We start from the raw sequence: 27,209 nt of genomic DNA on the forward strand, positions 1-27,209 counted from the left end.
GAGACTACGTTTCCCAGAAGAGACTGCGGCGCTGGCCCAATCGCGACACATCAGCCGAGGGGCTTTGTGAGTCTGCGCCGTCTTCCGCCTCCCGAGTCCGCCGGTACGGAGGGGGAAGCGTACCTGGGGCTGCGCGGGGCGCGACCACGGGGACAACTGGACCCGAAGAGGCGGCAGGTGAGGGGCTTCGGAGCCTGCCAATCGCTCCGGAGTCCACGCAGGACTGGGCGCCGCGGCCGGGCGGGTCGCGGGCCTGGGAAGAACCCGAACGTCTCGCTTCATCGTCGGTCTGCAGCTTTCCCGGCTCTGGACTACACTTCCCATCGTCCCCCGCGGCGCGCGCCCTGCTTGCGCCCCCTGTCGGCGTCAAGGCTCATAGCCCGGGTCCATGGACCTCTTAGGTGGGTGTGTCTGTTGGGGGAGTCCCCACCTCCCGAAAATACTTACGGATGTTTTGCGTTTATTCTTACGCGTGCTTTTTAAAAGATCTGGGGCGAAGCCTTGTTTCATGAGATTGTAAACGAGTTGCAAGACCCCAGAAGATTTGGAACCACTAGTTTAGAAGGAGCAACTTGGAGACAATTTAGAGGATCTTGTTGAAAATTTGTCCAACCGTGGGGAAATGGTTGAGTAAATCACGGGCCACGGCTGTAACAGACTATTTATAGATAACACAAATACTGCTTAAAAAAAAAGTGGTCATAAGGAAAAAGTCCTACTACATGATATGAAGGAACACATCATTATTTTATTTACACGTTACTTAGAATTAAATATTTGTAACATGCCAGGCACTGTCCTAAGCTCTTTTATAAAATACTGCGGTTTTACTGATGAACTCAGGAAGTGGTTAAATGGCATCATTGTTAACACTTGGTTGTTTTCCATTCCAGTTTGGGGTGTTTTTTTGCGGGGGCGGGGTGGGGGTTAGCCTGTGTGTCAGTAGGTGGGTGGGTTTGACTTCTTTTGCTGAATGTTCTCTTGTTGTACAAAGGGTCCAGTTGTGAATATATTTGTCAGTTGATGTTGTTCCACATCATTTTTGATAGTTGCTTGGCATCCATCATACGTCTGTACCAAAAATGATTCAGCCACTTGCCTACCTGTGAACTGTTAGGTACTAATCTTTGGTTCTTTTTTTTCAGCAAACGTTGTGCACACAGTTTTGCTCACTGTTATATCTCTGTACAGGGGCACGTTTATGTGATGATAATGGAGTACGGGGCCTGCTCCATCTAATTTGCCCACTGCAAACATTTGTTGACTCAGGCAGGGTCCACAAAATGGTGTCTGCCAGGCCTTAGGTATGGCTGTAAGGTTCTTTGTGAGTTAGGAAGTTAGGGTAAGAGCCAGGGAGACTTCCAAAGGTGTTACATTGTGGGAATGAGACAGTTAAATGCTTTGGTTCTGGGAAGGTTTCACTGTGGGCTGGGCTGATGCAGAGCAGGCAGGCTTTGCTCCCTGGCCTAAGGACAGCCTTCCTTGTCCTTGGGACACCATCCTTAGTCACTGGACCAGGTCTGAGCATCCCCACCTCAGATTTGCATCAGTAACAGGGTGGAGCTGGGTAAAGGCCACAGTTTGTCCCAGCTCCCTCTAATTTTGGGGGGTGGGGAGTAAGGGAGGTGGGCATTTGTCACCGTGGCACTCTGGGAGCTCTGAAGCAAGCCTAGACTCTCATGTTTGCTCTTTCCTCCCTCAGCTCTGCCATCTCAGGACTCTGCCCTTCCCTAAGAGAGAAACCAGGAGGAGGACCCATCAACCCATGAACATTTGACAGTCATGTCCCTTGTGAGTTTTAAAATCATATAAATATTTGCTTTCCTTATCCTGAAGCTTCCCACCTGGGTTCCATCCAAGACTCTTGTTCTCAGAGGGTCCCATTTTAGGGAATAAAAAGACCAGGCAGGGCTTTCCTGGTGGCACGGTGGTTAAGAATCCGCCTGCCGGGCTTCCCTGGTGGCGCGGTGGTTGAGAGTCCGCCTGCCGATGCAGGGGACACGGGTTTGTGCCCCGGTCCGGGAAGATCCCACATGCCGCAGAGCGGCTGGGCCCGTGAGCCATGGCTGCTGAGCCTGTGCGTCCGGAGCCTGTGCTCTGCAACGGGAGAGGCCACAAGAGTGAGAGGCCCGCGTAGCACAAAAAAACAAAACAAAACAAGCAAAAAAAAAACGCCTGCCAATGCAGGGGAACAGGTTCGAGCCCTGGTCTCCGGAAAGATCCCACATGCCGCGGAGCAGTTAAGCCTGTGCGCCACAACTACTGAGGCTGCACTCTAGAGCCCGCTAGCCACATCTGCTGAGCCCACGTGCCACAACTACTGAAGCCCACGCACCTAGAGCCTGTGCTCCTCAACCAGAGAAGCCACTGCAATTGAGAAGCCCGCGCACCACAATGAAGAGTAGCCCCCACTCGCCACAACTAGAGAAAGCCCGCGCGCAGCAACAAAGACCCAACACAGCCAAAAATTTTTAAAAAATAAAAATTAAAAAAAAAAAAGACCAGGCAGCTAGTACCCTCTCCCATGGCCCCATCCACTCTGATCATTGCCCACACGGATTCATTCTATATAGCATTCCACATCTTCTGTTGGCTTGGTATTTTGCTGGGAGGCCAGAGGGAGAAATCCATTTCCTTACACAAAATGAGAGCATCCCTTATAGGAACTGAGGTTTGATGAAATGGTGATGGCTACTAATGAGGGATCACACACAAAAAAGCAGGGAAGCTGGTATTGGTTGGTCTCAAGTTCAGTGTGGGGGGGGTGACATCTCCTGTATTGACAACTGTGTAACTGAAGTTTAGCTGGGAATCTAGGAGAGATTAAGATGCCAGAATTAAGGTCCAGTTTGGAGTTGAACAGGGCATTGGAATCTTGGTCATTCTCCATCAGCTTCATGCAAAGTGCAGAGCTGAGGACTGAAAGATAGACAGATGGATAGATGTTCAGATAGATCTATCCATCTATCCATCAGATAGATGGATAAATTGTTCAGAATCTGGATAGTCATAGTTTTGGAACAGCCTTAAGAGATCTGACCTTGGAGACCTCTGCATCCAAAGGAAGAGAATGGTTGAGTCAGTTATTTCACTTGGTAGAAAACTGTACAGCTAATAAAGTAATCTTCGTTGAAGATTTTTCTCATAAGGAAAAATGTTTGTGATACGCTTTCACATAATGTCGAGCCTACATCTCGAAGCAATTCTTGACTTAAATGAAAGTTCTGTTTTCTAAGATAGAAAATATATATATATATATATTTTTTTGCGATATGCGGGCCTCTCACTGTTGTGGCCTCTCCCATTGCAGAGCACAGGCTCCGGACACGCAGGCTCAGTGGCCACGGCTCGCGGGCCCAGCCGCTCCGTGGCATGTGGGATCTTCCCGGACCGGGGCACGAACCCGTGTCCCCTGCATCGGCAGGCGGACTCTCAACCACTGCGCCACCAGGGAAGCCCAGAAAATATTTTTTAATAAAACATTTTGGGGAAAGTCTACCAAAAATTATTGGGTTTTGTTGTTACTCCATAGAAGTACAAATGATAGGTTTCACACTGAGAATTTATCATATACCAAGGACAGAGTAGGCAGTGTGCTTGATTATATTGTCACAACTGAGAAACTTCCCGGACCGGGGCACGAACCCGTGTCCCCTGCATCGGCAGGCGGACTCTCAACCACTGCGCCACCAGGGAAGCCCAGAAAATATTTTTTAATAAAACATTTTGGGGAAAGTCTACCAAAAATTATTGGGTTTTGTTGTTGTTACTCCATAGAAGTACAAATGATAGGTTTCACATTGAGAATTTATCATATACCAAGGACAGAGTAGGCAGTGTGCTTGATTATATTGTCACAACTGAGAAACTCCATTTGGCTGGATTTTAATTTTCGTCCCAGAACTGAGTACAAGAGCTTTGGTTTATAGTAAAAAGGGAAGTTCAAGAATATTTGAACATCTCTTTTACCTGTGCTCATCTTTTCCTGTCACTTGTTCACATCTAAGGCCTCCAGCCCCAGCCTTCTTTTTCACCAGAACACCCCATTCTTGCAAAGACCTCCTCCATCTCCTCTCATCCCAGTGAAAAACATTTCCTTGAAATACACATATAACATACCTGCCTGTTGTTCCAGGGTTCAGACTTGTTCAGGGATGTGGCCGTAGTCTTCTCCCAAGAAGAATGGGAACGGCTGGTACCTGCTCAGAGGGATTTGTACAGAGATGTGATGTTGGAGATCTATAGCAACCTGGTCTCACTGGGTAAGGCGATGTGGTCAGTTTGGAGGTTACCCCTTGGCACATCTGTTCCTTCTTATCAATTTTGGGGTGTCTTTTGATTGGTTAAAGGGTAGCTCGATGGCCTGAAGCTACATCTTCCCCAGCCTTCAGGTGACTCACATATTCCCCTGGCCCGTCCTGCAACTGCCTCTCCTGCTCGATAACCGGGCCCTGGGTCTGAATTTTGGGGCCCCGCACCGTAACTGTATGGCATGTTTTTTTCTCACATCCAGGTTTTGCCATGTCCAAACCTGATGTGATCTCCTTCCTGGAACAAGGCAGAGAGCCGTGGATGGTGGAGAAAGTAGCGACAGGAGGCCAGTGCCCAGGTGAGTGAGGCATATGTGGGGAGAGAGAACCCACTGCAGATAACTGTCCAGCTGGCTGGCGAGGAATCAGTCCTTTTTTTTTTTTTTTTCGGTACGCGGGCCTCTCACTGTTGCGGCCTCTCCCGTCGCAGAGCACAGGCTCCGGACGTGCAGGCTCAGCGGCCACGGCTCACGGGCCCAGCCGCTCTGCGGCACGTGGGATCCTCCCGGACCGGGGCTCGAACCCGCGTCCCCCGCATCGGCAGGCAGACTCTCAACCACTGCGCCACCAGGGAAGCCCGAGGCAGTCCTTTTGAGTTAGAAAATTTTCCTTCCAAGTTGTCAAACTCAGAGGTCTGGTCTCAGTCATCATCTTCCTTAGCTTATCAGCAGCATTTGACAAAATGCTTCCACATCTTCTGTTGGCTTGGTATTTTGCTGGGAGGCCAGAGGGAGAAATCCATTTCCTTACACAAAATGAGAGCATCCCTTATAGGAACTGAGGTTTGATGAAATGGTGATGGCTACTAATGAGGGATCACACACAAAAAAGCAGGGAAGCTGGTATTGGTTGGTCTCAAGTTCAGTGTGGGAGGGTGACATCTCCTGTATTGACAACTGTGTAACTGAAGTTTAGCTGGGAATCTAGGAGAGATTAAGATGCCAGAATTAAGGTCCAGTTTGGAGTTGAACAGAGCATTGGAATCTTGGTCATTCTCCATCAGCTTCATGCAAAGTGCAGAGCTGAGGACTGAAAGATAGACAGATGGATAGATGTTCAGATAAATGTTTCCTTCCTGAAACATTTATGTATATCTGGGTCATCACTACCTCTTGTTCTCACCTACCTCATTAACCATCCTCAACCTCCTCTGGTGGCTCTTCTCATCTTCTGTAAAAGCTAGAGCACCCCAGGGCTCAGACTTGGGCCTCTTCTGTTTATTTCCATTCCCCAGGACCTTCTCCGTGACCATGCTATACATACCACTCACACCTGTGCTGTCTAATATGGAGCCACTGGCCACATGTGGCCATTGAAATTTAAATTCATTACAATTAAATACTTTTGGGGTGGGGGGCATGGCACGTGGCTCGTGGGATCTTAGTTCCCGGACCAGGGATCAAACCTGGGCCCTTGGCAGTGAAAGAGCATGGAGTCCTAAGTATTGGACGGCCAGGGAATTCCCTACAATTAAATACACTTTAAAATTCAGTACCTCAGTTGCACTTGCCACATTTCAAATGTTCCGTAGCTATTTTGTGGCTTGTGGCTGCAGTACTGGACAATGCAGGTACAGAATATTTCCATCACTGGAGAAAGTTCTTTTGGACAACACAAATTATTACCTTCACGTTCAGCTTCTCCCCTAAAACTCCAGGCACCTATATCCTACAGCCTTCTTATCACCTCCCCTTGGATGTTCACCAGACACTTCGAGCTTAAGTCCAAAAGGGAGGCCTTGGTCCTTCCTAACAAACATACTCTTCCCCCTTTCTTCTGCACTTCAGTAACAGGGGACTCTATTCTAATTGCTCAAGTCACAAACTGCTGAAGCACCCTTGACTTTTCTGTCTCACACATGTGTTCAGTCTGTCAGGAAATCCTGTTCACTCTGCCTTGAAATATATCCAGAATTTAACCCCTTCTCACCAACAAACAACACTGCTACCACCCACATCCCCAGCACCACTTGGACTACTGCAGTAGCCTCCTCCCCGTGCCTCTGCCTGCACCGTTGTCCACTACAGTGCATTCTCCACGCGGCAGCCGGACCGTCTCGAAACTTCAGTGAGGGTGTATCACATTTCTGCTCAAAACCTGCCCACAGCTTCCCATCACTCAAGAGGAAACCCAAAACCCATATCATGGCCTAGCAGGCTCTGTGTCTGTACTGTAACCACCAGCCACACATGCTATTTAAATTTTGATTTTAACTAAAATGAAACGTAGAATTCCATTTCACAGTCACCCTAGCCACAGTGCCAATGCTGAGTAGCCATGTGTAGCCAGTGGCTGCCGTACTGGACAGTGCAGAATAGGACATTTTCAGTATCACAGAAACTTGTGTTGGACTAAGTTGCTCTACAAAATCTGCCCTGCAGCCTCCACTCTGATTTCATTTCCTACCACCCTCCATGTTGCTGACTTGGTTACAGCCACACAAGCCTCTTTGCTGTTACATTAACATAGAGGTTGGCAAATGTCTTGTTTAAAGGTCCAGACAGTAAGTATTTCAGGCTTTGCCCGCTCTGTGGTCTCTGTCGCAAGTACTCAGCTCTGCCATGGGAGCACGAAAGCAGACAATACAAGTATATGCATCCTGGCTTTGAAACATCAAGCGTATTCCTGTTTCGAGGCTTCTTCCCTTGCTGTCCCTTCTGCCTGGGGTGCTCCTGTTCTGGATGGGGGATTTCTCAACCTCAGTGGTGTTGACATTTTGAGTGGGATAATTCTTTGTTGGGGCCAGGGTGGAGGGGGTGTCATTCTATGCATTGCAGGATGTTTAGCGCTTCCCTGGCCTCCCTTTACTTGTGAAGCCAAAAATGTCTCCAGACATTGCCAAGTGTCCCCTGGGGGGGGCCAAATCTTCCCTGATTAGACCCAAAGTTACAGGGTGACACAAGACCAAAATCATGTCCATAAACAGTTTCTGCAGCATTCAAGAGAATTTCAAATGGGACGCTAAGAACTAAGCGTTACTGATGTGGTAGATTCATCCACGTTGAAGTGGTAGTTGACCCCCTTGGAGTGAGATCAGGGGTGGAGTGAACATGGGGAGAGAAGCTGTGTGCTGCCGTGTAACCTAACATATTCGTCGTTCCGAGAATTAGGACGTGGGCATCTCTGGGAGGCCATTATTCTGCCTACCACACCTGAAATGTCACAGAACAGATTTTTTTGCTTTTGTCGTTTGAATTTTTTTTTTTTTTTTTTTTTTTTTTTTTTTTTTTTTGCTGGCCGCGCGGGGCTATCGAGAAAGACCAGAGAATGAAGGACTGAATGACCGGCTCTTGGTATCACTTTGTTAATTTTTTTTTTTGCTGTACGCGGGCCTCTCACTGTTGCAGCCTCTCCCGTTGCGGAGCACAGGCTCCGGACGCGCAGGCTCAGTGGCCATGGCTCACGGGCCCAGCCCCTCCGCGGCACCTGGGATCTTCCCGGACCGGGGCACGAACCCGCGTCCCCTGCATCGGCAGGCGGACTCTCAACCACTGCGCCACCAGGGAAGCCCTGTCGTTTGAATTTTGACAGCAGGTGTTTGTTTGTTTGAGGTGCTCAATTTGTTTACTCCTTAGATATGTGGGTTTGTGTCATATTTAAAGGGAACTTCACCCTCTGAGGTTATGAGTCTCCTGATATTTTTCTAGCTTATTTATGATGAAATTTATGACCCATATGGAATTTTTCCCAGTGTAAGATGTGATTTCATGTTATTTTCCAGATTATTATCCACTTATTGAAACAGATTTATCTCTTCACCACTAATGTATAAAGCCACCTTTGTCGTCTGCTTTATCACCTCTGTATTTGGATCTATTTTTGGACTTTCTGTTCTAGCCCATTACTCTCTCTAACCATGTGTCTATACCATTATGGTTTTAATTTATTAAGAGTTTAAATGTTTTAAATATCTGGTAGAAATAGTCCCTCTTCATTCATATTTTTCAGAGTTTTCCTGGCTAGTCTGATTTACTTTTCTATCCAGACCCTAGAATCAGAATATTTCCTTTCAAAAAAAATAAAATCATGCAATTTTTCTTACTGCGATCACTGTAAATTTATAGATTAATTTAGAAAACTGGTTTTATTATGCGGAGTCTTCTATTGAAGAACATGATAGGCTTTTCCTTTCATTTATGTCCATCCCTGATTAAGGTTTTGACATTTTCTTTATATAGATCTTGTATGTGTCTTATTACATGTATTCCTAGGTAGTTTACATTTATTGCTGTTACTGGCATAATCTATAATATAGACTAATATGGCATTCATCCATTTTATACTCCAACTGGTTATTTTTTTATATATGACAGAAGCCATTCACATCTTCAGATGAATTTTGTAGCTAACCCAACTTACTGAATTTTCTCATTGTTTATGACAGTTTTTTATGTAACTCTCTTGAGCTTTCCAAGTATTCGATTATATCATCTGCAAATGGTGATAATGTTTTTACATTTTTATACCTTGCAGGTTGTTTTCTCTTGCCTGATTAGGATGCTGATTATGTAGTACCCGCAGAACACTGTTAAGAGGGGTTTTACATACTAATCTTTTTTTAAATTTTTATTATTATTTTTTTCACGTACTAATCTTGTTCTTGACCTTAATAGGAATATTTTTAGTGTCTTTCATTAAGCGTAATATCAGCCACAGGAATGAGATAAGGATATTTTCTCAGGTTAAAGAAGATCCACCTTTTCATATTTTATTTTATTTTTTTTCCATCTACAAAATCTGCATTATATGAATAGGTTTCCTAATACTGAACTCCTGATACTGAATACTGAATCTAACATTCAAGTGTTGCATTTCTTGAGCCAGTTGTGGTCATTTATAGTTTTTATGGGAAATATTTTTAAATTTTTTTTAAGTTATGGTAAAATATACATAACAAAATTCACCTTATTAAAGTATATAGTTCATTGGCATTTAGGACATTCACCATTATCTAGTTGCAGAATATTTTTATCACCCTGTGATACTGTGATTTATAATAAGAAATATATATTTGTTCTTCATCCCTTTTTTTTGGCACACGTCTTAAAAACCTTGGAATCTCCGAAGTCATAAGTGTCTTCTTATATGCTAATTAGATGACTGGTGGCTGGGGTCTCCTGGATAGCTTCAGGATGGGGGCTGGTTGAGAGGGGAACCAATTATGTGATTAAAGGGTTGGAACTCTCAGCTCCACCTCCATCCCCAGGGAAGGGGCTGCTGGAGGTTGAGTTAATCACTGGTGGCCAATGAGTTGACCAATCATGCCTACATAGTGACGTTTCCATAAAAGTCCCTGAAGTATGGGGTTCAGAGAGCTTCCAGTTTGCCGAACACATGGAGGTGCTGGGACGGTGGTGTGCCCAGAGGTGGTATGGAAGCTCCACAGCCTTTCCCCACATCTTGCCCGATGCATCTCTTCTGTCTGGCTGGTCATAAGTTACATCCTTTGTAATAAACTGGTAATATAGTAAGTAAACTGTTCTCCTAAATTCTGCAAGCCATTCTAGCAAATGATTAAAACCCATGGAGGGGGTTGTGGGAACTTCCATTTATGGGGGGGGTGGGGCGCTGGTAGGGGCAGTCTTGTGAGACTGAGCCCTTAATCTGTGAGATCTGCAGAAAGATAGTGTCAGAATTGAATTTGTAGGTTGCCCAATCAGTATCTACCAGAGAGATGGAGGGCTGCTTGGTGTAAGCGAAAAACCCACACACATTTGGTGACCAGAAGTGTCAGAAGTGAAGTATGGAGAGTAGAATGGTGTTGAGAAGTGTGTTTTTCCTAGACATACCCCAGAAGGAAACCCATACCCATTAAGCAGTCATTCCTCATTCCCCCTTCCCCCCAGTGCTTGGCAACCACTAATCTGCTTTCTGTCTCTATGGATTTGCTTATTGTGGATATTTCGCATAAATCATACAATATGTGGCCTTTTGTGTCTGGTTTCTTTCACTTGGCATGATGTCCTTAAGGTTCACCCATAATGTAGCATGTGACAGGATTTCCTTCCATTTTAAGGCTGTATGTATATGCCACAATTTTTTAATCCATTCATCTGTCAATGGACATTTGGGTTGCTTCTACCTCTTGGCTATTGTGAATAAAGTTGCAGTGAACAAGGGTGTGCAGGTATCTCTTTCAGATTCTGCTTTCAATTCTTTTGGATATATACCCAAAAGTAGAATTTCTGGATCATACGGTATTTCTGTTTTTAACTTTTTTGTGTCTGTATGTATATGCCACAATTTTTTAATCCATTCATCTGTCAATGGACATTTGGGTTGCTTCTACCTCTTGGCTATTGTGAATAAAGTTGCAGTGAACAAGGGTGTGCAGGTATCTCTTTCAGATTCTGCTTTCAATTCTTTTGGATATATACCCAAAAGTAGAATTTCTGGATCATACGGTATTTCTGTTTTTAACTTTTTGTGTGTGTGTGTGTGTGGTACGCGGGCCTCTCACTGTTGTGGCCTCTCCTGTTGCGGAGCACAGGCTCCGGACGCACAGGCCCAGCGGCCATGGGTCACGGGCCCGGCCGCTCCGCGGCATGTGGGATCCTCCTGGACCAGGGCACGAACCTGTGCCCCCTGCATCGGCAGGCGGGCTCTCAACCACTGCGCCACCAGGGAAGCCCTGTTTTTAACTTTTTTAAGAGCCACTATACTATTTTCCATAGTGACAGCACCATTTTCCATTCCCACCAACAGTGCACAAGGGCTCCAATTTCTCCACACCCTATCAACACTTTTTTTCTTTTAATAGTGGCCATCCTAATGGTTGTGAGGCAGTATCTTATTATAGTTTTGATTTGCATTTCTCAAATGATTAGTGATGTTGAGCATCTTTTCATACGCCTGTTGGCCATCTATATGTCTTCTTTAGAGAAATGTCTATTCAAGTCCTTTGCCCATTTTAAAATCAGGTTATTTGTGTTTTTTGTTGAATTTTAGGAGTTCTTTATATTGTCTATTAACCTCTTACCAGTTATATGGTTTGCAGATATTTTCTCCCATTCTGTAGGTTGCCTTTTCACTGTGTCGATTTTTTTCCTTTGATGCACAGAAGTTTTTAAGTTTGATATAGTCCCATTTGTCTATTTTTGCTTTTGGTGCCTGTGCTTTTGGTACCATATCCAAGAAACCATTGCCAGATACAGTGTCGTGAAGCTTTTCCCCTATGTTTTCTTCTAGTTTATAGTTTTAGGTCTTAGGTTTAGGTCTTTAATCCATTTTGAGTTATTTTTTAAAATGTGGTATAAAGTAAGGGTCCTGCTTCTTTCGCTTGTGGATATCCAATTTCCTCAGCCCCATTTGTTGAAGAGCCTGTCCTTTCCTCATTGTGTGGTCTTGGCATCCTTGTTGAAGATCATTTGACAATATGTATATGGGTTTACTTCTGCGCTCTTTATTCTGTTCCACTGGTCTTTATGTTTTCCTTTATGCCAGTACCACACTGTTTTGATGACTGTAGCTCTTTAATATGCTTTGAAATCAGGAAGTGAGAGAGGCCTCCAACTTTGTTCTTCCTTATCAAGATTGTTTTGGCCATTTGGGATCCTTTGAGTTTCCATATAAGGAAACCAAAACATTTTAATGCTAAGACTATACATAAGATTTTTAGACATTATTTCATTTGTTGTTAAAAACAGTAACTACTAATGCTAAATAATCAACTTCTAAAAACTGCACCAGATCCTATCAGGAAAGTATGAAAATAATACAGAGGACCTCATTATTATTGTTGCTATTTTGCAACTTTACAAGAAGTAGAACAGAAGCCAGAAATTAGAAAATTAGTACTATCTTTGTATAGTTATAGCACAATATATGATTAGAGATGGCTTAATTCAGATGAGTGCAAAGTGCTAATGGAATAAACACTGTACTCTGACCACCATAAATCAGCAAAACTCAACTGTGTCTGATGTCTGTGACAGAAAAATATGGCAGTTTGGAGAGAGGAGTGCTTTTAATGGCATGTCCTTAGAGGCAGCAGTTTTTTTCACATTGCCAAAAAGACCAAGTAATGTGTTATCACTTTAGTTCCTAAAACCAGATTTCCATTAGGGCATAGTTACATTCCCAAACTAATTTTCTTCTGTCCACCAGGCTGGCTTTAATATTCCATGGTCCACTGCAATGTTTTGGTCCCTTCTTTATAGGATGGCAGCCAGATGTTGCTAACCATTGAGTAGATGGACCACCAGTTCATAGGTGGCCATTATAATGGAAGTGTTTGGAATCTGTCTTAGCACAGTTGTTAGAGCACAGTAAAGAGACCCGTAAAGAGAGCTTCCCTCTTCAACAACCAAACATGGCGTCTGAAAAAATACCTCTGCTTTTTGCTCTTTTCACACAATACCTCTACTTTTTGCTCTTTTCACTCTTTTTCTTCTTACAACTTCACGTGGTGCAAATTTTTGAGGTGACAGCAGCATCATTCCCAGAGAATTGATACTTCTTTCACAGACTTTTCATCATCTTGCATTGTCAAAGTAATCTTTTATTCCAGTAGTTTTTGCTTAATAATTTCACAAAAAGACCAATAGTGGTCTCTGATATGCTACCACAGGAAGCAGACGTGCCCCTATAAAGTCCCCTTTGGCCTTCTGTCTATAACTTATGAACACATTCAAAGGCACCCACTCCCTTTTCCCCATAGTTCCTTGCATGAAGCTGCAACCAATTCTTTATTAACCAAATGGGACTGATTTCTGTGACTGCAGTAAAACGGGCCACTGTACGGAAATCATGTACCAGGTAGAATCAAGATCAAATACACCATTCAGCCTTTCCTTGCAGTTTGAATAACCAGCAAAGAATATTGCTCTGGAAGAGGCCACCCCCATTAAATTTGGGCCTAACCTTCTAAACAAGGAACAAGGCCCTCCTTTTTCCAAGGTCACTTTTAGACAGTGGAAAAGTCCAGGAGAGACTGGTCCAGCTGACATTAGCTCTAGCCACGGTGTTCAGCTAAACTTCAGAGACAGAAAGCATCACAGCAGAAGACCACAGCTGTGTTATTACACCTTCCAGTGGACATGTGAAAACAGCCCTCCTATACCACCACATCCCCTGTCAAGCAGATGCACCGTCACGTTCCTCTGGCCAGAGAAGTATCCAGTCACCCCTCCATCATTTTGAAAAATCTACTTTATTGAGGTATAATTTATATTAAATTAAATGCATGCATCTTAAGTACAATATTTTAATGGCTACTGACAAATGTATACACTTACATGACCACCACCACAGACAAGATAGAGAACATATTTATCACCCTGAAAAGTTCCCTTATGCTCTTTCCCACACAATTGCTCATACCCCCCAGCCCCTGGCAACAAATGATTTGCTTTCTGTTACTCATATGTGTCTTTTCTAGGGTTTCATAGAAACATTCATTTTTTAAAACCATGGTTCAGTGGTGATTCTGATCCACACTAACATTTTAGAACTACTCTTATAATCTCTCTGATTAACCTCATTCATCTTAATATATGGTATTTCCTCTTTCTCTATTCTACTCCATTTGCTAATTTCTTAGTCACATTCAAGAGCTTACAGATATTATCCTGAGTCTGAACTTTCCAGTTTTTACTATAGAAGTTACTTTTTCTGGAAAAGGAAAAAACAAATACATACTTGTTTTGTTCTTTTTCAGTATTGGAGTCCAGGTATGATACTAAGGTATTATCTCCAAAGCAGCACAATTATGAAGTACAATCATCCCGGTGGCAGATAATGGAAAGCCTTACAAGTTATGGTTTTGAGCGCTCAAGTTTCCAAGATGATTGGGAATGCAGAAGTCAGTTTGACAGGCAAGAGGGAAATCCAGATGGACATTTGAGTCAGATGATAATCGATAATGAAGAAATGTCCACTTTTGACCAGCAAGCATCTCTTACTTTTTATCAGAAAATTCATATTGGAGAAAAACCCTATGGATATAATGAATGTAGAAAAAACTTCTGGCAAGAGAACTTCCTTATTAATCATCAAGGGATTCATACTAATGAGAAACCCTACAAATGTAAGGAATGTGGGAAGGCCTTTAAATATGGCTCACGACTAATTCAACACGAGAATATTCATTCTGGCAAGAAACCGTATGAATGTAAGGAATGTGGAAAGGCCTTCAATTCTGGTTCAAATTTCATACAACATCAGCGAGTTCATACTGGTGAGAAACCTTATGAATGTAAGGATTGTGCAAAGGCCTTTAGTCGAAGCTCACAGTTGATTGAACATCAGAGAATTCATACTGGTGAGAAACCCTATCAGTGTAAGGAATGTGGCAAGGCCTTCAATCGGATCTCACATCTTAAAGTACATTATAGAATTCATACTGGTGAAAAACCCTATGCATGCAAGGAATGTGGGAAGACCTTTAGTCATCGTTCTCAGTTGATTCAACATCACACTATTCACACTGGCAAGAAACTCTATGAATGTAAAGAATGTGGGAAGGCCTTTAATCAAGGCTCAACTCTTATTCGACATCAGAGAATTCATACTGGTGAAAAACCCTATGAATGTAAGGCATGTGGGAAGGCCTTTAGGGTGAACTCACAACTTAAGCAACATCAGAGAATTCACACAGGAGAGAAACCCTACCAATGTAAGGTATGTGGTAGGGCTTTCAAACGGGTCTCACATCTTACTGTACACTATAGAATTCATACGGGTGAGAAACCATATGAATGTAAGGAATGTGGGAAAGCCTTCAGCCATTGCTCACAGCTGATTCAACATCAGGTAATTCATACTGAGGAAAAGCCCTATGAATATAAGGAATGTGGGAGGACTTTAAATCATGACTCAACTACCGTTCAACATCAGAGAATGCATAATAGAGAAACACAAGTGAATTTAATAAATGTAGAGAAACCTTCCATCAGCACTTATCCCTTATTAATCATCAGAGAATTTATGTTAGCAAGCAACCATATGAATGGAAATAATGGGAAGAGTCCATTAGCTTAGGCTAATCACAACTTACTCTTTATATCTTGGAGAAAGACTTGAAGAATAATGCAAGTGAGAATTCCTTTATTCAGAGTTGTCCTTTATCCTGAGTAATAAAATTCATATTGAAGAAAAATTATATGGATGCAAATTTTTTTAGACCATGATTGTCAAAGACGAAAAGGTTGGAAAAAATTTTGTCTCTAACACACACCAGAATCATATTTTCTCACCACAGTGTAATAATTTTAACAATAGCCAAGTGTGAATTTTATTGGAAATTAAAAAGAAAAAAACCAAACAAACAGCCAAATTACTCTTGGGTTAACAAGAAACTAAGTCATGCAGTTACCATCAGTGGTAATGAACAGAATGACAATGAGAGTTTTTACATATCAAGAAATGTGTGATGTGGCTGAAGTTACTCAGAGGAACTTTTACGGCCTTTAAGTATATGCAAAACATGAAAACCTGAAAGGTAGTACTCAAATATACTAAATGTACTATTTAAGAAGCCAGAAAAGAGAATACCAAACACCCTAATGATGCATAAATTAACAGACAACAGAAACAGAAAATGATGAAATAGAAAGTGGTTATCCTACAATAATCTCATTTTTTATTTCTTTCTGAGCCAGGAGTAAACTAAATTTAGGAGACTGTTTCTTAGTTTCCAGGTTGTTTTAGATTATCTTTTATAACTTATCACAGACAGAAGGGGTTGGTTGCCTACCTAGCAGCCATACCCAATTCCCATTCCTATTGGCAGCATCTGTGTCTTGTCTTAGAAGCTGCAGATGTCACATGCTAATTTTCAGCCCGCTTTGCAGCTTAAGATGGCCTAGATGTTCCAGTGTATGGCCAGTATGTTCTAGGGATCTACAGGGCCTTCTGGGAAAGATCTTCCTCATTCAGAAGAGACAGATACATTAGGAAGACTCCCTCCTCTTTCATTTCTTGCTTTTAAACATTTTCCTCTGAGAACTTGATGCCTGGAGCTGCTGCAGCCATCTTGGAACCAAGAGCAGAAAAGAGAGGACCTCAAAGAAGCTGACCCAGCACCCTAACACTGAGCTACGAGGCCAATTTGGAACTGTCTCTTAGATGCCTTGTTATCTAAGAGAAATAAACCTTTACTGCTGAAGTTAGTTTTAGTTGGATATTTTGTAAACTTACAGCTGAAAGCATCCTAAATGATGTAACTTCAAATTTTATTTTTATTATGATTGGTAAATGTGGCCTGAAAGTATCTACTTTTTTGTATTTAACATTTTTCTTTGTGGCTAAGTACAGGATTGATTTTTGTATATGTTCCATAACATTGAAAAATAATGTATATTCTTTTTTGGATACAAGATTCTATTTAAGCAGTAGATTATAATGATAAAATTCTCCACATTCTTATATAATTTGGTACACTGGATCAGAATTTCCTGAAATTGAATTTTTTAACCACAATCTTGAATATCCAGAGATTTTTTACTTTATGTTGTTTGACCTATAAAGACATATAACTTAACCCCTATTTAAGAATCATACTTTTATCACTAAACAATATCCTACTCTGCCAAGTGTAGGGGTCAACAAACCAAATCTGGCTTGCTGCCTGTTTTATAAATAAAGTTTTATTGGAACACATTCATGTTCATTTATTTACATATTGTCTACAACAGTAGAGCTGAGTGGTTGCAACAAGGACTATGGCCACAATGCCTATTTATTTCCTACCTGGCTCTCTAGATAAGAAGTTTGCCAACCTTGGCCTAGTATAATCCTTTTGGTATTTTATTTCCATACTGTGTAACACTAATAATAATGATTTATCCTTGTTTACTTGGTATGTTTTTGCCCATCCATTTATTTTCAACCCCTGTCATTTTAGTTATTTCTTATAAAAAACCATATAGCTAATTTTTAATAACTCAAAATACAAATTTCTTTTTCTGTCGGGAAATTCAAATTTTTATTTAGTGTAATAACTCCACCTTATTCCTTTCATTTTACTTTGTACTATTTATGTTTTCTTGGTCCTTTCCTTTCCTTATGTTCCTTTTCTCTTGCTAAATTGGAACTTCCCACTGTGCTTAGGGTAGTGGTTATCTCCCCATTCTTAATCATTATTGGGCAGAATGAGAGCACTATTATACTTTCTAACCCTTCATTAGTTTTCTTTGCTACTGTTCTCTGAGAAGAAACCATCCTTGCTTTCTCTTTCCCTTCCTTCACAGCCTGTTCTTTAACATTTCCTCTATTTTACTAACCTAATGAAAACTCATAGTCCAAAGCTTTTAGTTTTACTCTTATTTACAGTAAGTCACCTACATACGAACGAGTTCTGTTCCGAGAACATGATCGTAAGTCTAATTTGTTCATAAGTCCAACAAAGTTAGCCTAGGTACCCAACTAACACAATCGGCTACATAGTACCTACTGTAATAGGTTTGTAATACTTTTCACACAAATAATACATAAAAAACAAACAGAAAAATAAAACAGTTTTAATATTCCAGTCCAGTACCTTGAAAAGTATTGTAGTACAGTACAACAGCTGGCGCTTCTTACCAGTTTCATCACCGCTGCTTTTACGCTTGCTTCCAGACATCCTGGGCTTAAAATAAAGATACTGTACTACTGTACTCTACACATACTGCATAGTAAAGTACAGAAAAGCACAACCACTTGGAGAGGATGCATACACATGACGATATACGCCAGACACATGAACTAACGTGATTGGATATGCAAATGCATGTTTGCATCTTTGAAAGTTTGCAACTTGAAGGTTCGTATGTAGGGGACTTACTGTATTTGATGCTTATATTACTTACTGCCAGACCCATTCATGATTTCCATTTAAACTTAAATATAGTATTCAGAGTAACATTCATTGCTGGCCACTGTTTTTTTTACTGTTTTCCCCTGTCTTGAGGTAACAGATTTATTTCAAATGCAATTTGGTTAGACTATTTTATTGAGTATTTATATTTATCTCAATAAATGTTATATAGTTGGTATTCTCTGAATCCTTATATGTCCAAAAGAGTTTCTTGGACCTTCACAAATTATATTTTTGGTTAGTGGAATGTTCTTGGATTATAGTTTTTTTCTCAGAAATCCAGAGATGTCACTTCACTGTATTCTGGCTTCTGATCTTCTAGAAGAGGAACCCAATGCTAGTCTGTTTCTCTTAGCTTATGGGGATGTATTCATTTCCTGTTGCTGCTGTAACAAATTATCAAAACTTAGCAGCTTAAAACAACATACATTTTATTATCTGGAGGTCAGAGTCTGAAACAGGTCTCAATGGGCCAAAATCAAGGTCTTGACAGGGCTGTGTTCTCTTCTAGAGGCTCTATGGGAGAATCTATTTCCTAGCCTTTTCAGCTTCTGGAGGCTACCCACCTTCCTTGGTGTGGCCCCTTTCCATCTTCAAAGCCAGCAATAGCCCGCTGAGTCTTTCACACATTGTGTCATTCTGACACTGACTCTTCTGCCTCCTCCTTTCACCTTTAAGGACCCTTGTGATTACATTGGGCTCATCTGGACAACCCAGGATAATCTTGTCCTAAGGTCAGCTGATTAACAACCTTAATTCTATCTGCAACTTAATTCCCTTTTGCCATGTAAAAACATACCCACAGGTTCCTGGGATTAGGACGTAGACATCTTTGGAGGGCCATAATTCTGCCTACCACAGTAACTGCTTCCATCCCAGCATTTGGCAAGAGTTTCTTTCTATCCTTAGAATTCAGGAACTTAGCAGAATATGTTTAAATATCTCATGTCTTTTTTTTTAGCCCAAGATAATTTTCTTCTAAATATTGTTTATTACTTCTCAATTGTTCTATTTTATTTCTGCTTAAAAATCTTTAATATTTTGAATAAGCAGTATATCCTCATGATTCAAAAACTTGAAGATGTAAAAGGGATGCAGTAACAACGAAAGTGTGAGATTCAACCTCTTTATGCTAGCATCACTTTTAATATCAGTAATCGTAATTCCTCAAAATAACCTTGCAGTCAGATTTTCTTTGTAGGAGAAAAAATAAGACAGATGTAGAAAAGTGACTTGCTGAAAACCACAAACTACAAGTGACTTGTAGAATGTGAGTGGTTGAGCTGGTATTTACAGTCAGATCTCTGACTCTAAAATTTCCTTCCATGAAATACAAGGCCTACAGGGAAATGTTCCTCTATTTATTCCAGCCCCATATGGGTGGAATCAAGGTGGTAAACTCCTTAGAGAAAGCAGTATCAGAGATAGCAGACATTTGCTTCATGACATCACAGAAGCCATGAGGCCAGATGAAAACAAAACTATATTAAGGGATAGAAACTCTGAGTTCTGGGTCTGGCTCAGGGAGAAACTGCTGCCTTGGGCAAGCTTCGAGACTTTCTGAGGGAAAGCGTCCTTCCTCAGAGAGTGGGCAGACCAGGCCATACATATTCTAGATGAGCGCTTCAGGATGGGTAACGCTAATTCTGCAGTCCAAGGCTTCCTGAATTTCTGCGGGTACATTCCAATCAGCAAAAGGAAATGACTAACTGTGGTGTTTGGGGTAGAGCCAAGACAGGCCGTACCATACTATTCATAAGAAATTGTCTTGAAACCCATCTTCATGTTTTAACATTTTAGGCTGATTTTGAATTTTTCTCTATAATAATTTTGAGTTTATTTAATGTAAAAGTCATGTTTTTATCATGTTTTATGTTGTTTGTGCTTTGCTGCAGAACTTCAGGGCAATAAGAAATTTGGAGTTATTACCCTATTTGTAAATGGGGAAAGCAAACCTGGAAGCAGTTATCGCAATCCCACAGGCAACCAAACAGAAACCCACATTCATGTTATCTTAAACCTACACAGTTTCTGAACTCCGGTCACACTGATAGACTGAAGGAAGGTTGAGAGTCACACCAACTTTTCACACATAACCAAAGCCACACATTCTAAGACCTGCGGTCACAAAAAAAGACACGTCACATACAAAGACCTCCTCGCACGGTCACGCTCCACGTCGCAGAATCCCATCCGCCACCCACGCAGAGGCAGGTGTATCCACTCACCTGCCTCTCCCCACCCTCAGTCACTGGCACCGTCTTGGGCCAAACCGTCTCACGTCACAGACCCATAGCCTCCCCTCTGTCACACACAGGCTGCCCCATAGCTCATACCCGGAGCAGTACGCAGGACAGGTCACGGCCCACAGGCAGAACTCACGGAGAAAGATTCGGTTCCGGGCGGTCAGACGAGGCCAAGGTTGAGGAGATGGAAGACCGGGCTCCAGCTTGACCACAGCGACACGCCGAACTACACTCCCAAAACCCAACTGCGGCTGGGGCCCAATCACGGTCCGGGTTTGTCTTCCCAGCATTCTTCGGGCGACCGGCCCTCCGGCTCTTTACTACATTTCCCAGAAGGCACTGCGGTGGGGGCCACTCTCGGATGCCTCCGTGTTGTCCAGCTGAGGAGCCCAAGCTCCCTGGAGTTTAGAAGCGGCTTCGTCCAGGGAGCCTTCGCGCGTTTTACTTCCGGGCGATTGTTTCCGCGTTAGAGCGGGTCGACGTTCCGATCCGCCCGGGGCCGGGTCCGAGCTCTTTATGGGTGGAGAGGAAGGTATTTTGGGGGTTCGGGGGTGGTGATGGGATGACCAAGTTCTGGCTCTCCTGCCTCCCTCTGGACTACGTTTTTCAGAGACCATGGCGGCAGGGAATGTGTCCAGCCTCAAATGGATCCCAGCGTCTTTTCCTTCTTAAAGACACTTAATCTGGGATTCGTAGACCCCACAAACCACTTAAGGTTTGGGGCAGTTTTGCTTTTTTTTTTTTTTTTTTTTTTTTGCGTTTCTCTTAGGAAGAGGACTATAGTTGTATGGATTCCCAAAGTTATCTGAGCCTTCCCCAGTATATTGTCAAAAAATACCATAGCCGGACAGAATCGAAAGCTTCTCAAGGCAAACTTTATTCAGGAATTACTGCCATAGGGCGAGAGACCTTTGTCCATAACTGGGCTCCATTCCAAATACCAGAACAAGTGGGATTTATAGTGAAGGGGGGCGGTGTCACTGGATATACGGTTACTAAAAAAGAACCATCAAGGGTAAGAGGGAGAATCTGGCTAAAAGGACTTAATAGGATTTTTGCTGAGGGCTGGCGAGAGTGATGAGATGTTAAGGATGGGGGCAGGTGGTGGTGTTCTTGATAAAGTGACCTAGGGGAATTCTTCCTAAAACTGGACTAAATGGGTGAAGGACAGCCCAAGACTGGGGCCTAGAGGAGCCTGACTAGAGTTAGTTCAGGGAGAGAGAGAGTGTGTGTGTGTGTTTAGAGAAAGATAGAGACTGACTGATATCCACTAATAAATATAGCTGATATATGTCGATATAGATATCTCTCTGTATATACAGATGGTCCCCAACTTACGATGGTTCAGTTTAGGATTATTTCACTTAGCAATGGCGTGAAAGCGATATGCATTCAGTAGAAACTCTACTTTGAATTTTTAATTTTGACCCTTTCCTGGGCTAGTGCTATGCTCTATGATGCTCTCATGATGCTGGGCAGCAGCAAGTTGCAGCTCCCAGGCAGCCAGGAGGTTCTGAGGGTAAACAATGGATACACTTACAACCAGTCTATTTTTCACTTTCAGTACAGTGGTCAATAAGTTACCTGAGATGTTCAACCCTTTATTATAAAATAGGCTTTGTGTTAGACAATTTTGCCCAACTGTAGGCTCATATAAGTGGTCTGAGCACGTTTAAGGTAGGCGAGGCTAAGCTATGATGTTCAGTAGGTGTATTAATTGCATTTTCGATTTAGAATATTTTCAACTTACCATGGGGTTATCAGGCTATAACCCCATAGTAAATTGAGGAAGATCTGTAGGTATAGATGTGTGTATATATACATACAGATTTATATATACACATATACATATTTGCTAATCACTATGTAGCAAGCACTATAATATAGTAAGCACATAAGTCAATCCTCACAGCAACACTTTGAGGTACATAATGTCACCTATCCCATTTAAAGATTAGAGAACTGAGGCATGGAGAAGTTAAGGATACTGGTGCAGCTGCCCTTCCAACCCCAGCAGTCTCACCCTGTTTAGACTCAATATATGTATACCACCTCTCAGAAATTTGGAACCACTAGTCTAGAAGCAGATTCTGCGAAAGACCTTAAGGTCTTATCTAAAAGGAGTGCCCAACAATCAAGAATGACTGGGCAAGTCATAGACTTACACGTGAATCTCATGTCCATTCATGTGGTGGATTACTCTACAGTTAATAAAAATTATGTTTGAAGAATTTTTCAGAACAAGGGAAAATGTCTGTGGTAATGTTAAACATTCACAATGATATATGTTTTCTCAAAAAATAATTGTATTTAAATTGCACTGTCAGAAAGAAATTTGCCGATTACATTCAAATACTTTTTTAAATGAGTAAATCCATGGGTGTTAGGTAATTTATTTAACTAGTATTGGACTCAATACATTAAGGCTATCTGAGAAAATTTTTTTATAGTGCCCTCTTTCCCTTTCCGAGGCAAATTTGCCCCTCCCCTCAGGGTCATGTGGTCACTCAGCTCTCAAAGTCTAAAAATGTTAGTTTTTCTTATCAGGATAGCCACAAAGATGTGGCCATCAACTCCATTTGAGCAGAGTGTGTGTGGGTGGCTAATTCCGTCCCTCTCCTCCCACACATAGCCACCCAGAGGGATGTGTACAAACTGGAGAACGACAGGAGTCTCAGCTGTTGGTTAAGACCGTCCTCTCATAATTCACTAACACCTGAGCATCATGATTCCTCCATCTTGACCCTCCAGGGAAGTGCTAAAGTGTTTGACTGCATTTTGGAAACAACAGTTTGAGATTTGTAAAGCTGGAAATAGGCCTGAGTTACTTCTGAAACTTCACCTTCCTGATTTTTCAAGCCATTCTCTTTTTTTTTTTTTTTTTTTTGTGGTACGCGGGCTTCTCACTGTTGTGGCCTCTCCCGTTGCGGGGCACAGGCTCCGGACACGCAGGCTCAGCGGCCATGGCTCACGGGCCCAGCCGCTCCGCGGCATGTGGGATCTTCCTGGACCGGGGCACGAACCCATGTCCCCTGTATCGGCAGGCGGATTCTCAACCACTGCGCCACCAGGAAAGCCCTCAAGCCATTCTCTTTACTGTGCTGTATCCATGTCCCCTCAAGGGATTGGGCATTTGGATAGCAATAGCATGACCAGGTCCCACTCATTTTCCTACATGGAAAGTTTAGCAATTCTAAGCCAAGTGTGATCGATTGTTGGAACAAGGGAATAGCTGTTGGTGGTGAAGAGAGAGCAGCCTAGTAGCTGAGTGAGGAAGGGGTAAGCCATTGTAGGGAAAAACAAACAAACCTCACCTGTTTGGCTTTCAGAGGTTTTCCTTCTAAACTCTTTTCTCAAAGGTTTACAGAGAAAATGAGGCTCCTTTCACATGCGATCTTAAACTGACTTTACTTTTGTCTTAGGGCTCAAGCTAAGCTGCAAACCTAGCTTGACTCCAAAATATGGTGGCTAAACATAAGAATTTATTTCCTAGACACTGAGTGCCAGGACCTTGAGCTCATTCTTCCGAGCTTCCAGAACTGTGAGAAAAAATGTTCTGTTGTTTATAACTTACCCAGTCTGTGGTATTTTGTTACAGCAGCCCAAATGGACTAAGACACCTGACATGGGTTTGGGCAAAAAAAGACACACACACCCACCCGAACTAAAATTAGGATTGGTACTCAGGGCAAACCAGCTTCACTACTCTTTGAGTTGGTAGCTCAAGTTTCCTTAGATTTTTGCCTGGTAATTCTGGGCTATTTTTTCAGATCTTTGATAAAGATTTTTTGGTGTAAGTTTTATTTTTTAAATGTGTTTTTAATGGAAGGGTTGCTCTGGCTTATCTTCTCCTGAAATCCTGGTTTGTTTTTTTCCTAATTTCTTAAGATCAATATTAAGACTGTGTGTCTTTTTTAAATTAGGAAGGTATTTAAAGATACAAAATATGGGAAATGGGTGCTTAAAAACTGTTAGAAGGGTTACAGGAGCTGGCTCTCCAGAAATGCCTTCCAGAACGTGGCAACACTGAATCTTTGGAAGATGTGCTACCTCAGCCACAGCCAAGATGTAGAGACGCAGGAGCTGCCACTAGGACCACCACCTTCAAGTGCACACTGCCTTAGCTATGATCTGGGATCAGAAAGTAAGGCGATGAAACCACCACTACTGCTGCCACACGTACTTCGAAACTGGAATGAAGAGGCCAGCAACCACCTTTTGATAGCCAAAGCAGCAGAAAATGTTGCTTCTGTCATCTGAATTTCACACAAGTGCACCTAAAGGGTGGAAACTTAGTTCCCTTCAGAGTCCTCAGTGCCAGGAGCTGGAAAATTACTTTCCCAGCCTAAGTAGAGGAAGGCCAACTAGGAGGTGGGAATGGATACTGAATGCCAGTTGACAAAACTAACTACAGTCACTGTACTTTCAATTGCTAGAATTTCTATTTAGTTGTCAGTGTCCTTTGCTTGGTTTGTTTTCCTTTCCGCAGTTTTTTGTTTCTTCCTTGATCTCTTGATGCATTTTAAGCCATACTTATGTTCTCTCTCAATATATGCTGTTATCTTGTTCTTGCTCCTGGTTTGGGCTTGTGCACTGCTCCTTGGCCAAGGGCACCCAACCTCATCCTGCGTGCTGCTCTGATGAGGTTGTGTCTGGTCCTTGCAGCCAGGGGGGCAGCTCTTCCAGGTCAGAGCCCACATAGTATCCCATCAATGTTTCAGGCATACATTGCTGATTGGCTGGATCCTTCCTGCTAAAGCAGGAACTCTGTGGATTTTGGAGAACAGGAACTGCTTAGTCACATTTGGGAGCTGTATGGAACACTTACTTTTTTCATAAGCATTATTTTCAGTTTACAACTATTTCTACTAAAGAAGCTTTAACTGACACCAGGGACTAAAGCATTTCTGCTTTTTCATTATTTTTCAGATCAGGTATCCCAATGGGAGAAAATGGAAAAATTTATAAACAAAGATCCTGAGAACCCGAGTTTCCAAGATGACTGGGAATGTGAAGGCACATTTGAAACATATCACAGAAATGAGGAAGGAAGTTCCAGTCAAGTCGTAATCACTCATGAAGAAATACCTGCTTTGAGACAGCAAACATCCCATAACCTGCTTCATAACGTTCCACCTGGAAGTAGACCCTATGTGTGTAATGAATGTAGAAAAGGTTTTTGGCAGAAGAAATGTCTTCTTAGTCATCAGAAAATTCATACTGGTGAGAAATCTTATGAATGTCAGCAATGTGGGAAGGCTTTCCATCGCCGTTCCTATCTTCCTCAACATCAGAGAACTCATAGTGGGGAAAGACCCTATGAATGTACAGAATGTGGAAAGGCCTTTGGTTCTGTCTCACTCTTTACCAGACATCAGAGAATTCATACTGGTGAGAAACCCTATGAATGTAAGGACTGTGGAAAAACCTTTGTTCGGCTCTCACAACTTAACGTACATCACAGAACTCATACTGGTGAAAAACCCTATCAATGTACTGAATGTGGAAAAGCTTTCAGTTACTTATCACTGATTATTAAACATCAGAGAATTCATACTGGAGAAAAGCCCTATGTCTGTAAGGAATGTGGAAAGGCCTTTAGAGGTATCACACAACTTAATGAACATCAAAGAATCCATACTGGTGAGAAGCCATATAAATGTAATGAATGTGGAAAGGCCTTTGGCCATCGTTCATATCTTCCTCAACATCAGAGGATCCATACTGGCAAGAAACCTTACAAATGTAAGGTTTGTGGGAAAGCCTTTAGGCAGGGCTCGCAGCTTAACCACCACCAAAGAATTCATACTGGTGAGAAACCCTATAAGTGTAATGAATGTGGGAAGGCCTTTAGGCAGGGCTCACAGCTTAAACAACACCAGATAATTCACACCGGTGAGAAGCCTTATGAATGCAAGGAATGTGGGAAAGCCTTTAGTCAGTGCTCACAACTTACTCGACATAAGAAAATTCATTCCTAATGTATGTAAGAAATGTGGTAAGGCCTTCGGGCACTCTCATCTTCCTCAACTTTAAGGAATTCATGCTATGGAAAATCCCTATAAATAAGTGAAGCAAAGACTTCACTGGTCTCATCCCTCAAGGAACATCAGGTAATTATGTACAACCTTGTGCAATGTGGAAACGCTTTTTGGTTCAACTCATGTTACATTCATCAGCAGATTCATCACCATCACATTCAACATTAAAGACCATATTAATATGATAATGTAGCAAAGCTTCCCAACACTACCTGTCAATCATTAGTAATTGGAAAATTCATGCTGGCTAGCAACCATCAAAGTAGAGAAATTTTGGAAACCCTTTAGTTTAAGCTAATTCTAACTTACATAAAAGAAAGCAAAAGAGAAAGTAATCCTGTGAATGTCAGGTATGTGGGAAGTTCTTTAGCCATAAGTCTCTTTTAATCAGAAAATTCATATTTGAAGAATGTAAGTTTAAAAAAAATCCCCATTCATCATTTATTGTGCGTCAGAAAATACACAGTGAATAAAACACCACACATTTAAAAACAACAGTTAAACATTTAACTATCAAGTTGAGAAAGGTGTAGAGAAGTTTGTAATCATATAGGGCTACAGCTCAGGTAAAAATGTAATAAGTTAGATATTAACAAAATATTTATGTTACATACTACCTAATATTTTCTCCTTCAGTGAAACAACGAGAGCACGATGAAGTGAATGAGCAGTATAAAACAAAACCCGTGGGATGTGACCATATCTATACTCAAAGTTACTACTTTAAATGCATTTATAGATAAGAAAACTACAAACAATGTAAATAATAAGTGAACCAGAGACCTCAAGAAGGTAGAAAATGAACATAACTCAC

At 42.0% G+C, this 27,209-nt stretch overlaps 2 protein-coding genes and 1 pseudogene across 5 annotated transcripts in view; 1 reads left to right on the plus strand and 2 right to left on the minus strand.

Annotated features, from left to right (window-relative positions):
* Positions 1–128: 128 nt before the first annotated feature.
* ZNF582 (zinc finger protein 582) lies at positions 129–26,977 on the plus strand. Of its 4 annotated transcripts, none has more exons than XM_024117016.2 (5): positions 129–401; positions 1,703–1,791; positions 4,136–4,262; positions 4,514–4,609; positions 25,284–26,977. In XM_024117016.2, the coding sequence occupies exons 2-5, from the start codon at positions 1,783–1,785 to the stop codon at positions 26,333–26,335; spliced, it is 1,284 nt and encodes a 427-aa protein (XP_023972784.1). In that variant the 5' UTR covers positions 129–401; positions 1,703–1,782; the 3' UTR covers positions 26,336–26,977. The 4 variants fall into 4 exon arrangements, with proteins under 4 accessions (XP_023972784.1, XP_023972785.1, XP_023972786.1 ...); XM_024117017.3 differs by lacking the exon at positions 25,284–26,977 and adding an exon at positions 20,004–20,300; XM_024117018.2 differs by lacking the exon at positions 25,284–26,977 and adding an exon at positions 8,784–8,857.
* Positions 5,020–27,209, minus strand: part of LOC112062478 (endothelial zinc finger protein induced by tumor necrosis factor alpha) — a 139,650-nt gene continuing 117,460 nt past the window's right edge. Inside the window, exon 7 of the transcript XR_008615455.1 lies at positions 5,020–5,233. The gene's annotated coding sequence lies outside the window, so the exon portion shown is untranslated. The remainder of the gene's footprint in view (positions 5,234–27,209) is intronic.
* Positions 12,212–13,578, minus strand: LOC129391444 (solute carrier family 25 member 36-like; annotated as a pseudogene).

Source organism: Physeter macrocephalus, chromosome 17 (genome assembly GCF_002837175.3).
Source record: "Physeter macrocephalus isolate SW-GA chromosome 17, ASM283717v5, whole genome shotgun sequence".
Taxonomy (NCBI): Eukaryota; Metazoa; Chordata; class Mammalia; order Artiodactyla; family Physeteridae; genus Physeter; species Physeter macrocephalus.

Excerpts from the sequence above, each read along its gene's own strand:
- ZNF582 (XM_024117016.2), top strand. Across the intron at positions 4,263-4,513 it reads TAGCAACCTGGTCTCACTGG|GTTTTGCCATGTCCAAACCT; the intron begins GTAAGGCGATGT and ends TCTCACATCCAG. Across the intron at positions 4,610-25,283 it reads GACAGGAGGCCAGTGCCCAG|ATCAGGTATCCCAATGGGAG; the intron begins GTGAGTGAGGCA and ends ATTATTTTTCAG.